Source organism: Drosophila subpulchrella, chromosome 2R (assembly GCF_014743375.2).
Source record: "Drosophila subpulchrella strain 33 F10 #4 breed RU33 chromosome 2R, RU_Dsub_v1.1 Primary Assembly, whole genome shotgun sequence".
NCBI lineage: Eukaryota > Metazoa > Arthropoda > Insecta > Diptera > Drosophilidae > Drosophila > Drosophila subpulchrella.
Window position 1 is genome coordinate 6,936,239 of NC_050611.1, and position 13,269 is coordinate 6,949,507.

At 48.2% G+C, this 13,269-nt stretch overlaps 2 protein-coding genes across 9 annotated transcripts; one reads left to right on the forward strand and one right to left on the reverse strand.

Annotated features, from left to right (window-relative positions):
• Positions 1-408: 408 nt before the first annotated feature.
• On the reverse strand, positions 409-11,058 carry LOC119548993 (serine/threonine-protein kinase 10). Of its 8 annotated transcripts, none has more exons than XM_037856600.1 (14): positions 10,893-11,040; positions 9,970-10,115; positions 9,360-9,802; positions 9,091-9,289; positions 8,721-9,031; positions 8,513-8,653; positions 7,400-7,475; positions 6,976-7,334; positions 4,684-6,915; positions 4,516-4,622; positions 4,326-4,458; positions 2,567-3,550; positions 1,651-1,764; positions 409-1,464 (listed from the first exon to the last, which is right to left on the reverse strand). In XM_037856600.1, the coding sequence occupies exons 3-14, from the start codon at positions 9,681-9,683 to the stop codon at positions 1,315-1,317; spliced, it is 5,130 nt and encodes a 1,709-aa protein (XP_037712528.1). In that variant the 5' UTR covers positions 9,684-9,802; positions 9,970-10,115; positions 10,893-11,040; the 3' UTR covers positions 409-1,314. The 8 variants fall into 8 exon arrangements, 4 of the variants coding, with proteins under 4 accessions (XP_037712528.1, XP_037712525.1, XP_037712526.1 ...); XM_037856597.1 differs by lacking the exon at positions 2,567-3,550 and adding an exon at positions 8,160-8,201 and having other exon boundaries at positions 1,738-1,764; XR_005219376.1 differs by adding an exon at positions 8,160-8,201 and having other exon boundaries at positions 1,343-1,464; positions 1,738-3,550; positions 10,936-11,058.
• A 579-nt stretch (positions 11,059-11,637) lies between these two features.
• LOC119549618 (26S proteasome non-ATPase regulatory subunit 7) lies at positions 11,638-13,169 on the forward strand. The gene is made up of 2 exons (XM_037857790.1): positions 11,638-11,994; positions 12,063-13,169. The coding sequence occupies exons 1-2, from the start codon at positions 11,820-11,822 to the stop codon at positions 12,902-12,904; spliced, it is 1,017 nt and encodes a 338-aa protein (XP_037713718.1). The 5' UTR covers positions 11,638-11,819; the 3' UTR covers positions 12,905-13,169.
• Positions 13,170-13,269: the final 100 nt, after the last annotated feature.

Below are 13,269 nucleotides of genomic sequence, written 5' to 3' on the forward strand. Positions count from 1 at the left end.
CAAAGTTTTCCATTTAATCTTGCCAAATTGGATTTATGTGGGGCTATAGAATGCCATAGAGAAAGAAACCCATGCCATTATTATAAGAACCAGTGGCGGATCCACGGGGGGGGAAATTAGGGAAATTTCCCCCCCCTTGGAACCACAGAACCTGAAAATTTTACTTGTTTGCTAGAAAAATATTCTCTGCAATAAAAAAATGAAAATACAACAGTGACACTCTTCTCACCAAATAATATTTTTGTTTTATAATTTGTACTGTATTTCTCTCGCAATAATAAGTTTGAACCCCAAATCGAAGAATAAGTTCAATTTCCCCCCCCAAGAATCGTCTCTGGATCCGCCACTGATAAGAACAGTAACCTTAAATACCATTCAAAACATTAAATTCTTGTAATTTTTCTATTCTTTTTTAATATTTTTTTGTTGAATATTGTTTTTGTTTAATTTTAAATATATATATATATATATTTATATAAAATATATAAGCATAAACTTGTACAAATATAAATATCTTTTATCGTTACCCGACGGCCTCTCACTATCCATCTGCATATCTACGTCCGTCTGCAACTCGAAACTCGAGCGTTACACAATTTGTTTCTTGGAATCCCAACATCTTACATATTTCTCCTGTTGCCACATATTAACTTTTGCTAAACTTTCCCGTAGATGTGTCTCTCTGTCTCTAAGTGTGTGTTTGTTAAGTTGCATAGTTAAGATACAAATATTTATAGATATATTTACAATAGCAATAAGGTCAACAAAAAATATTTGTTTGGCGTACGTATGTTTGTCCTTTTGTTTACGGGAGTGTGTGTGTGTGTGTATGGTGTGTTAAACATAGATAAATATTAAGTAAATTTAGTTCTGCTCTTGACGGTTCGTGCACATATAACATATGTATATGCATATACATGAGGACATGTATACTCTTAGATATGGTACTTTAACGCATTGGATTTTTCGACAGATCGATAGACATGTACAATAATAATAGTAGAACAATAGGCTAACACACTGAAATGTGATAAAATTAAACTTATGCAATACGTTTTTACGACACAAAAAACTTAAGCTTGACCCGACGCGCTGCTTGGCACGACTTACATTCATACATGTCCATCTAAAATATATACTCTCTATATATATAAGCAAAGGCAGAGGCGCTCAATCTCTGGCGGAAGCCTTAATGGATGGCTGACAATTGTTTTGTTACGTTCTGCATAGCTGTCATAGCTGCTGCCGCTGCAGTTCCTTTGTTCGCCGGTTCGACAGGCTGGTTTCCCGTCCCCGGCAACATGTTCTTGGCCCTCAGCCCTCGGAATACGAACTCAGGCTGCTGCGCGTCGAGCCGGTGAAGTGATCTCGCTGCAGCGTGGCCGAGGGCATGGACACAATCAGTGCTCCGCCGTACAGGGTCTCCATTTCGTCGAGCTGCTGGGCGAAGGTCTCCTCCAGGCGCTGGTTCAAAATATCGGATACGCATTAGTATTTCAGAGAACTAGGGTATATTTTACTGTGCAACAACATTCAATCTATATGACAATATCAAGTTAGAGAGATAGAAAAGGGGTGGGGAAAAAAGTTTAGCTATATAGCGCATGCATTAGTAGGACATTTAGAGCTGAAGAACTATACATAGAATACACAGTGCCTTCCGGAACCGTCAGATATCGGATATTGAACCATATCGTACAGTTGGGAAGCACATTGGGGATAGATTAAAGGACTAACCTCTTGTTGCAGCCGCTGCTGTAGTTGCTTTACACATAATGAGAAGAGGAGAGCCGGCAAGAAAAGTTTTTGGATACAGATTTTTGGTTTGGTTTGGTTTTTTTGTTTGGTTTTTCGATAGCAGCGCGTTGTTGTTTGCATATTTGCATGTGTTTATATGTATGAGTGGGTGTGTACAGTGAAGCATCATGAAATTTGCGATATGATAATATTTATTTGTATGTTTATAGTTATAGGAATGTTTAGAGTAAGATATGGCTACACAAATGCTTGGCATGTTGCTAAGTGGAATGTTGATTGTATTCTTTATTATTCTCTTTGTTTTCATTTTCGTTTACTAAGTACTTCGATAATACTGCTTAAATGGAATGCATTTGGAGGCGGAGGGCTGATCCAAGTCAAGAAAATACTTTAGCATTAAAAATAGGCAAACAAGTAATTCACTTTTCGTTCAATAAAATAGCATTTCCAACAAACATAATCAACTTTTGGCAAGACAGAATGTATGGCAATTTCCGATGCAGAGCGGTTAATGGGTGAGAAAAGCTTTACAAATTCGGTTAGCAGGCTGAAGTGTTTGGGGAAAGGGTTTGAGACTACGAGGGATGTGCAGTTAGCCAGCACCAAGGCGGGGGATGAAAAGCAGGTTGATTGGGTGTCAGTAGGTGTGAGTACAGGTTTGATTGACTGGTTAGTATTTAGACGCTGCGGTGCATGCGGGAAACTGGCTGCTGAAACGTGGCAAGTGCTGATCGCGATGATCCTTCTGCATCTTCGCCTCCTAAATGGCCGAGGAATCCTCCTCGCAGCTGTGCTGCCGCTGATTGACCCTCGGCAATCTGTACTTGGCCGTATACAGATCGTAGTAGAAATCTTCGGAGGAGGCGGCCGAGTCCGCCGATGCCACGCTTCCATTGAGGTGACTGTGTCCGGGCTTAACGGAGGACCTCAGCTGCGGCTGCACCTCGTCCAACAGTGCGGCTGCCTTGCGTCCGGAGTCGAAAACCAGGTCGGCATCGCTGGTGAACCGCGTGGACAGCTCGTTAATGTTGTACATCGACTGGGCACTGCTCAGCGACGATCTGCCGCTGCTCCGGCTGGCCAGCGAGGGTCGCTTGATCGCAAAGGACGTGGTGTGCAGCAGGCGCTGGGTGTGGGCCGTCAGCACGGGTCCCTCGTGAATGCGCAGCTCCACGTTGTTGGCCTCTGTCGCTGCTTTGGCATCCAAGCGGCTGAATCTGTTGGTGACCAAGCCCAGTTCATCTGGAGTTTTAGGGGACGCACTTCCCCCCCTAAAGGTGCTCATGGCCGGCTTGGCACTAACATCCTCCGCGCTGTTCAGTGGCGGAGTGGAGGTCACCACCTTGACCAGCTCGTTGGCCGGGAGGTGTGTAATCAAACGCAATTGGTTCTGTGCCGGCAGCGTTGTAACGCTGGCCCGCTTCATCTGTTCGCTCAGCATCTGCTCCTCGTCCTCCTCCAGCACCAGGTCGCTGATCATCTGCGATCGCTGTTGTTTGTGCAGAATGGGAGTACTGGGCACACTTTGGCTAAGGTCTGGAGCCGATCCACGGAAGTTGGACAGCCGGCTGCCACCGCCGCCCATCATCAGGAGCGAGGAGCGGGAGCGGGGCATGTGCTGAGGATCGATGAAGGTGTTGCGGGGCAGCATGCGCGAGGATCGCTCGTTGTAGATGTTGCGCAGGCGCACAGGCAGCTCCACCTCTTGGTCCTCGAACTCCTCCCTGTTGGTCACCAGGCCAAAACGCTTCTCATGCTGATCGATGGCTAGCTTGATCAGTTGGTTCAGCTCCTATGCTCGTTTTGATTTGGTTGTTAAACACATGCATGACCCAATCCGTTGATCGGTTGGTTGGTTTTTTGGTTAGTAGTTGGGGAGCACAGCGGTAAGCATTTTTTATATATTTTTTTAAATTTTTATCAGTTATCGGTTTCGGTTTTTTTTTTTTTTGGTTTAGTTTTGTAGGTAGTAGTAGATACAGTAGGCCACCAAAGTGAATGCATTTGCGTGGGTGTAAAGAGAGAGAAAAAGTTGAAAAAATAATTGGATTAAGTTCAGCCTTGGTTCAGTCAAGTTGCATCGGCTTAAAGATGAGCTAGGGGTTCGTCAGTCACTGTCCCAGTTATCGTATCACTTGCAGTCGCTCCTCAAATTCAAAATAGATTAGCTAACCGATGATTCATTGTCTCTATTTTTTTACCCCACAAACAAATGAGTCAGAAGCCTAATAATTGAATGACGAATCACTTGGGTAAAGACAATTTAACTACCAAACGTTTTACAAACACATAGATAGTACAACCCCGATATTGCTCATCTCTAAACCGCACAACTTTGAAGGAACTGGTCGGGATGGGTTTCTTTTTAGGGGAAATAGGGGAGCACAAGACACCATAGTTCACCGTAAACCAATCAATATACAATAAGTATCATTACCAACTTATATCAAACGAGTTGATCTACTTTGTACATTTAAAAGAACACATAACACCAACGAAATAAGGCGGAGAGCATTTGGCTGAGAGAGCTCTTGGGCGGATCTCGAATGGGGATGGGGCATACACACCTGTTTGCGGGGCACCAACTGTTCGCGCCACTCGCGCAGCTCCCCCTTTAGTCGCTCATCGATCTCCGATAGCTTGGATTGCTCGTGCTCCACCAGAGCCCTTCGCTTCTCGTTCTGAAGTTGCTCCAGCTCTCTGTAATGGGTATACAATAAGTGCCGGCTAAGGTATACCTTCAGACCAACAACTCACTTTATGGCGCTTTCGCGTGTGGCGCGTAGCTCTTCCAATTGCTTTTGATGCTTGACCTCGAACCTTCGCTCCTCCTGCATGTAGCGCTTCTTTTCCTGCTCCTGGAACTGCAATTGAAACGGAGATTAGTTAAAGTCCCTCTTTTGTTATACCATAACTCGTTCCTACCTTCTTCAATCGATCGCGTTCAATGTCTGGATCTAGGTGCGTGGAAATACGTAGGGACTCACGGAACATAAGGTCTCGTGCCTTGCGCTCTGCTCGGATTCGCTTGGGTAGCGCCCGCTTCTCCATCGTCTGCTTCTTAACCATGTCCTCCTCCTTGCGTTGCAGCATGCGTTTCACCTGATCAAGCTCCTTCTCGTGGCGGATAATCATCTGGTGTCGCTGCATGAAACAGAGGTCCTTTACATGCCGCTTGGACAGCTGGTGTCGCTCGTGCAGCTGCTTCTCCTCCAACTCCCAGAGCAGTGCTTCCCTCGTTCTCATCGCGTTCTGCTTCTGCTGCAGGAAGTTGCGGTTGATGGTGGCCAGGTGGTCACGATGCTTCTCGCTAAGTCGTCTTAATAGAAGCTCATGCCTCTCCTTCAAGGAATCGAGGAAGGCGCGCTCCTTCTCCTCGTGATCAAGTTCCATGGCCGAGCGGCGCTGCTTGAACTCGTCCTTGCGTTTGTCCTTGGGGAATAGGTCCACCTCCTGCTTGAGCAGCCGGATCTCCTGCTTGAGGTTCTCGCGGAAGATCTTCAGCTCTTGCTCTTGCTCGGAGCGAATACGCTTCGACGAGGAACGCAGCTCGTTCTCCTGCGTCTGCTCTGTCTTTTCTACTAGCTGCTTGTGTTGGCGCGCCAACATATCCATGTCCGCCTCGTATGTCTTCTCCAGCGAGGACCGCTCCTGCTCAAAGCGGCGATCCTGCTGCTCCTTGGCCTGCTGCTCCTTTACGTACAGTTCGGTCTGCTGTTTCTTCTCCTGCTTCTGGAGCATCTTCAGTTCGCGCAGCTCCTGCTTGCGGAAGTCGTGGTCATCGTAGATTCGTCCGTTCTCGTCGTCGCCGTAGATCACACGACTTGTGGTGGTGGTCATCTGCACGCCATCGATCTCGAATTTGCGGGTGCGCTTACGTGTCTTCTTGCGCAGATTGCGCAGCTCAATCTCCTCCTTAGTGAGACCTTGAGCGTTGACTCCCTTGACCACGGGCGGAACTCTCGCCTTGGGCCGAATCACGACCTCCTCCTCCTCGTCGATGGTCTCATGATTGTGGTTATTCGTCACCGACGGAGGCGGTGGAGGCATCAGCACAGCCGCTGGTGGAGGCTTGTTATTGTGATCCGTCTCGTGCCGGCTGTCCTGACTAGTGTTGGTGCCAATGCTGTCCACGTCGGATCCTCCGCTGCCGCCAACCTGCACCTCAATACCTCGACGTCCGCGCACCGAGCCATTCTCGCTCAGCGAGCTGTCCGGCGATCGCTTATCATGCTTGAATCGGTTCACAATGATGTTCACGTCCTCGGGCACAATACCGACTCCGTTGGGCTGGCGCTTGCCCAGCTCATTGCTGCTATCCTTCACCTTGACCACCTCATCGCCCACGGTAACCACTGACACGTGGCTCGTGTCCATCAGATGGTCGCTGTGGTCGTGACTGTGACTGCCTGATGCCGTGTTATAAGCCGAGTCATCATCCGCGTAGGACGGACTTACAATCAGTACCTCACTCTCGTCCAGCTTGCGTGCGTGCACTGTGGAAGCAGTTTGCGGCTGCGGCGGTGGAGCAGGAACTATTCCTGCTGGCTCATTAACAGCCAATATCATTGAGGATTGCTTGTGGGGCGGAGTGCTGGCATCGCCCAAGCTGTCGTCCAGCGATGGGAAGTCGTCATCCGTCGAAGACTCGTGGAGGTGAGTGCTCTTGTTCAGATCGTTGGACACGATGATCACCTCGTTCTGCGGCGGTGGCACCGAGTTGTCGATGATCACCGGCGGATGGGTGCTAGTCACCACTGTTATCTGACTCACCGACTCCAAACTGTTTGGCAGAACCAAATGCTGCGCTTGTGGGGGCAGCGGTTGATGATGCTGCGGTGTGGGCGGATCGCTGTTGATGGTGATCAGGGAAGTACTTGAACTGAGGATAGCGTTCGAAACACTGCCCGAGGAGCTGGAGGAGGCCACCGATTGCACGGACACAATGGAGGAGGCTGTGGGCGAGGGCGGCTGCGGTTTCGGCTCCATCGTCTCTTGGCCAATGGCCACCTCAATGGCCGTGGTGACTGGGGAGGCGGGTTCAGGCGTAGCCAGTTTTTTGGGAGATGTCTGGGAATCGCTGGGAAGCTTGGCATTTGCAAGGCCCAACGGTGACGGTGGGGGCGGGGCTTTGCCCTTTTCCTTTTTGACAAAGTGCTGAAGAAAGCGGAACATTAAAACCAATTCGTATGATATAACCAAACGAGCTGTTCTTACCTTCTTGTCGGACTCGGTTTTTTCGGCTGCTTCTGCAACAGCTGCCGCATCCTCTTGTTTCTTTTGCAGCACGGCCGCTGTGGTTTGTGCTGGTGGTGTAGGTGGCTGCTGGACTTGCGGTGTTGGCGTTTGTTGGGACGACGGCGGCGCTGGAGCAGGCACTTTGGTATGCGGCGGCTGCTGGGCTGCCGCTTCAGCATTGTCATCCTTTGTGTGGTTTGGTCTGTCCGGAGTGGTTGCTTTAGTTGTGGTTGTAGCTGCTGCTGCTGCTGCAGTTGCCGCTGCTGCGATTGGTAAACTGCTACTTGGTTGGGACTGCTCTTTGGCATCCCGCAAAATGGATGTAGGTGTACCTGGAACTGTAAAGGGAGTATATGGCATGAGCGGGCGGTTTTGAGGTGTACATATAAGCTTGGGTTCTTACGTTTGTCAATGTCTTGGCTCTGCAGCGAAGCAGAGTCATCGTCCAGGTCGAGCTGGAGCGCCGAGTTGCGGGGTTCCTATGAAAGATTAAAAATAACTCATTAGCATAACGATAATTATACCAATTCCTACATTACCGCTCTTTAGCTAGCAGAGCTACTTGACTTTTACTACTTCGGCAACTCAAGATACAAACTTCTAACTACTTTCGGCGTGCCGAATTTGCATACTATCGTTTGTAAAGTCCCAACAGTGAGCATTCCTATTTTTAAACCCCAAAACAAACCTATAAGAATTTGTTTACATCCGAAGTTGAGCTCTAAACGCAGTGTTGGCAAATTTTATCTGTTATTGCTCCATAAACAATATCTATGCCTTGAGGTAAGGAGCTTATAGATAGTGAAACTGACACGTTTGCCAGCTATGTGCTGGTCAGACTGATTAGTAATTTAAAACCCTGTGTGATTGAAAGTGTGCTTGCTATAATTACCGCAAGATACCGATAGCAAAGGCTTACGGAGAAACCCAAGCACATAAACAAATATACAACAAAACGAAGAATTCCTCCGGCGGAGGAGCTAAGTGATAAACGGCATTTGGCAATGCTGATAAAATATGTAAACTAATTGTGCGCCCCGCATTTGGGGGACAGTGCCTGGGATGCAGTGCCGGATGGGAGGGGTGGGGGCGGCGGCGGTTGCGGGTGCGGGTGCCAGGAACGGACGGAGCACGGACTGGTTGCTGTAGAACGACTTACCAACCCTCTGATAGAGCGAGCGCCGCTTCACTTGGCGTTTAAGCTTCTATATCAATTATTTCCAAGTAACCACATACAAATGATAAGAACAGACATTGCGACATTTTGGCAGAACAGAACGGAACGTAACATAAACGCAAGGCAAAGAATAGTCGAGAATAAAACAAGATAAACGTATAAAAATAATGAATCGCGTGGTGCGATTTTGGTTGGGTTTTGAGGCGGCAGCGTGTAAGAGAGAAGAAAGAGCAGTTGGAGAGGTGAGAAAACGTAGAGATTATCATCACGTCTAGCAGTTGGTCTACAAGGGTGCGGTGCAGGGCACAAGGACTTTGGGGGCATTAAAGACACACTCACCTCGGTCTCGTCGTCCACCACCTCCTCCACGACCTCGGCCTTGTACTCGAGCAGCAGATCCTTGATGGGCTTGGAATCCAGATTCCTGTTGATGAAGCCATGCTGCATCAGCACATCCGTCGTGGGCCTAACCTGGGGATCCTGTGCGGCACAAATAAGGTTTCCAGTTAGAAAATGGAGTAACTTAATGGACAATAGAGCCACACACCTTGACTAAGGACTTCTTGAGGAAGTCATTGAACTCCTTGCTCCACCTGGAGGGCTGCTCCAGCTTGGGGGGCTCGCTCTTTTGGATCTTGAGCAGGACTCGCATGGGTGACATCTCGCTGTTGGGAGGCTCCATCTGGGCCAGCTCGATGAGCGTGATGCCCAGTGACCAGATGTCTACTTTGTGATCGTACGGGTTGTCCCGGAACGTTTCGCAGAGCACCAGCTCCGGGGCCATCCAGTAGGGAGTGCCGATGAAGGTGTCGTGCTTCTGCATGGTGTGTTTGTTCTTGGCCGAAACACCAAAGTCCGCTGAAAACGTGAAGTTGTGATTAAATGGTAATGGGATGAGGGGTATCTCGAACACTTACCCAACTTAACGCCACCTTCCATGGTGAGCAGCACGTTTCCTGCCTTTAAATCGCGATGAATGACTTTGTTGCGGTGCAGGAAGGTGAGACCCTCGGTCATGTGTTTGCAAACATAGGCAATCTGCGGCTCAGTCAGGGGCTTCTCTAGCTCCACCATGATGCTGTCCAGGGCTCCGCCGTCGCAGTACTCGATGAGCATCTGTGGGAGGCGGGTATTCCCAGAGATTACTCATGATTCCGGTGAAATAAAAAGCCCCTTAGATACTCACCCACAGCTTGTCGTCGAGGGAGAAGGCTTCATAAAGCTCCACTATATTCGGGTGCTTGATCTCCGAGAGAATATCGATCTCGACCATGTGATCGCTGAGGTTCTCCTCGTCCTCCAGCTGGCACATCTTGGCGGCGGCGTAGCGCTTGTGCTCCTTGTGCTGGGCCTTGTAGACCTTGCCGAAGGCCCCATCGCCCAGCTCCCCCACCATTTCCCAGAGCTCCTCCGGATCCGTGTCCATCTTAATGTTGTTGTACAGGCGCTTCTTCTTGGCCTCACCCCCGCCGAGGTGGAAGACCTTCTTCAGGTTGTTGATAAAAGACATGTTGGCTGTTTTGTAGATTTCCCCTAATGACGACGCGACGATGATTTCTTGGGTTGAGTGAGTCTACATAGTGAGCTCCTGGGCGAGAGTCCAAGCAGGCAAACTAGATTTGGTGAAAGCTGCGGACATTGGCAAGCGTTTATTGATTGGACAGACAGGCAGACAGGTGTATTCAAGACTTGGCAGGGTTTCAAACCTCAATCCGAATCTCGCCAAGTCTAGAATATTAGAACACAGGGAATATCGAAGAATATAGCCCAGTTTTCGTGGTCTAAACTAAACTCACCTGCTTTGCAGCACTCTCTCCCAAGATTCCTTCTCTTTTCTTAGCGAAATAGGCCAAAAAGCGGGGATTGTGGGCTTGGTTTTGGCCCCGTCTTTAGCGCTTCTGTATTCTGTATGTTTTATAATTTAATTAGCAGCTCGCGAGCTCTAATATTTGTAGAAAAAACACGTACGAATGGGAGGAAAATGATTACAAACGAGAAAAAGTCAAAGACGTAGACAAAAGAGCGCATTGCGAGTGTGTGCGTGCGTGTGCGCCTCGGCTGTCTTGGTATTTGTGAGCTGGTCTCTGGGCTTAAAAAGCCCCTACCGCCCCCCTCTTCCCCACAAACACAACCTTAATTTGGCCAAATCTCGGCGAAACTGAGCGATTTGCAAAGTGCAAAGTTAACAATTAAGTTGTGGCGCCTTCGATTCGCACTATTCGGTTGGCAATTGGTAAACAACACGCGCACGAATCGCGATTTTAGGTAAAATCAACATCTCATTGATGAATTGATGATTACGGAGCAAATGAAGTCGGCGAATGGGCGTGAAACTTGGAGACGCACGCAATCGGAATGGGAATCGGGAATTACCTCATCCGCGCACACACTCACTTTTACGGTTTGCGGCTTTATCACTCACTGCACTATCGCTATTTCGACGCTTTTTGCCGCTCACTGAAGGCCTTTAAAACGTATTTTCCTTTCCCCCGAAAATGCTTGGAAATTTCTCTCGCGCAAACGCTTGGTGTTGCCACTGCGCTGCGATTGCACCCTGTTCGGCTGTCTGGCAGCGCTGGCCAAAAATGGCCGTTTAGGTCATCTGTGCAAGAGGAGGGCAGCACTATTTGCCTTCGCCAAGGGCAAAAACAACACTAGCACAAACACACGCACACGCAGGCGGGGAAAATAATTAATTTGGTTGGCTGCGAATAATTACGTTGCTTAATTAGCTGGCCAACAGCTGGTGGGGCCTCACTGACCGTTCTTTTTCGCACTTCCGCTGACCGATTGCGCACTTTCTAACTGTTTGCACGGCGCTTTTCCTCTCATGATACGATTTTCCACAAGCACTGTGTGACCGTTCGCCGTAAAAATACCGCAAAGGCTGATTAAATGGGGCTTTGCAACCCGAATTTCATATACCCTCTCTTTTATAACAAAAATGGATGTTATGGAAGTTATTAAGGTATTTCTTATTCAACGTTTGAAAAAAAAAATTATATAAAAATAATGATAGTAACATTTTTAAATGCTCAAATTATCTAGTATACAACACGAAATAAATTTCATTGAAAACTTCATAAAATATGTTAAGCTTTTTATAAAAATATATAGGTGTAACTCAGATTCAACACCACCCCCATTTGGGTTAACTTTCTCTATGCCCCTACTAAAAGAACATAAATGTATCTATTGAAAATTTACAACAGCAGGCTGCGATTTAAATAACTCAGAATAATTATGCAGAAATAATTTTGATTGATTAACAACAGAATTTATGATAATAATATTTATTTTTCTTATTGAATTCGTACGTCAATATTTTTAATTTCAAATTCAGGGTGACCATTTTTGGTATATTTTAAGTATATTCGCATCAATAAAAATGAAGTATTTTTATACTGTTGTATAGTATTTTTCTTAGAGCCGGGCGGTAATTTTAACGATAAATCTGCGGTCACACCGCAAATCGTTTCTGCTTGTCATTTCGCCCTGAGTTTTTTGCCGCAAATTGCAGGTAAATTCGCGAAATACAGGAGTCTCAGGAAGAGAAACCCCTTGAAAAACAGAGAAGCCTGGCACCTAGCAAGCGGTGCAGACGTCACAGTAAAATCCGAACCGAAAACCCCTAGAAAGCACAAACATGCCTTCGGCGGAGGTGAGCGTAAACAAAGTGATAGTGCATCCATTGGTGTTGCTGTCCGTGGTGGACCACTTCAATCGGATGGGAAAGATCGGCAACCAGAAGCGCGTGGTGGGTGTCCTTCTGGGCTGCTGGCGCTCCAAGGGAGTCCTCGATGTGTCCAACAGCTTTGCGGGTTAGTATTGCACCTCTAGCCTCGAAAAACATGCCCTATAAACCAGGTGATGCTCCTCTTTTAAACAGTGCCCTTCGACGAGGACGACAAGGACAAGTCGGTGTGGTTCCTGGACCACGACTACCTGGAGAACATGTACGGCATGTTCAAGAAGGTGAACGCCAGGGAACGGGTCGTGGGCTGGTATCACACGGGACCCAAGCTCCACCAGAACGACATCGCCATCAACGAGCTGGTCCGCCGCTATTGTCCCAACTCCGTGCTGGTCATCATCGATGCCAAGCCCAAGGATCTGGGTCTGCCCACGGAGGCGTACATATCCGTGGAGGAGGTCCACGACGATGGTTCCCCGACCAGCAAGACCTTCGAGCATGTGCCCAGCGAGATTGGCGCAGAGGAGGCGGAAGAGGTAGGCGTGGAGCATTTGTTGCGCGACATCAAGGACACCACCGTGGGCAGCCTCTCGCAGAAGATCACCAACCAGCTGATGGGCCTAAAGGGACTGAACGCCCAACTGCGCGACATCAAGCAGTATCTGCAGCGCGTCGGCGACAGCAAGATGCCCATCAACCACCAGATTGTCTACCAGCTGCAAGACATCTTCAACCTGCTGCCCGACATCACCAACGACCAGTTCACGGGCACCATGTACGTGAAGACCAACGACCAGATGCTGGTCGTCTACCTGGCCTCCATGGTGCGCTCGATCATTGCCCTGCACAACCTGATCAACAACAAGCTGGCGAACCGCGACGCTGAGGAGGGCAAGAGCGACAGCAAGGAGGCCAAGGAGAAGAACAAGGAGAGCAAGGACAAAGACAACAAGGAGACCAAGGACAAGGAAGGCAAGAAGACGGAAGAGAAGGCCGACAAGGGCAAGGACGAAGGCGGCAAGGGTTCGCGCAAATAGGAGCGAAAGAAGAAGCGCAAGCCCCGTCGCAAGCGAAAGAAGCAGGGGCCGCAGGATTAGCTTCTGCTTCTTGTGTCGTCCAGCAACTGGAACAACATCTCCAAATTACCCAGCGAGGGTGTGCAGTGGCCGCAGAGAATCAAACATTGCTACCATTCATCGTTCATTGTCCCCATGAAATCAAGCTCCCCCTTTATTATTTCGCCAGCTATGCGTAACTAACTAACGGCAAGTTTATGTAATTAAAAATTAAATAATTTAAATACTCTGATTGTTTGCTTAAGGGAAATCCTCAGCAGCGCATTTGCCTTTTCCACTTCAATAAAACCAGCACAGGTTTTTGTTTTCTTATTTCGTAAAACCGA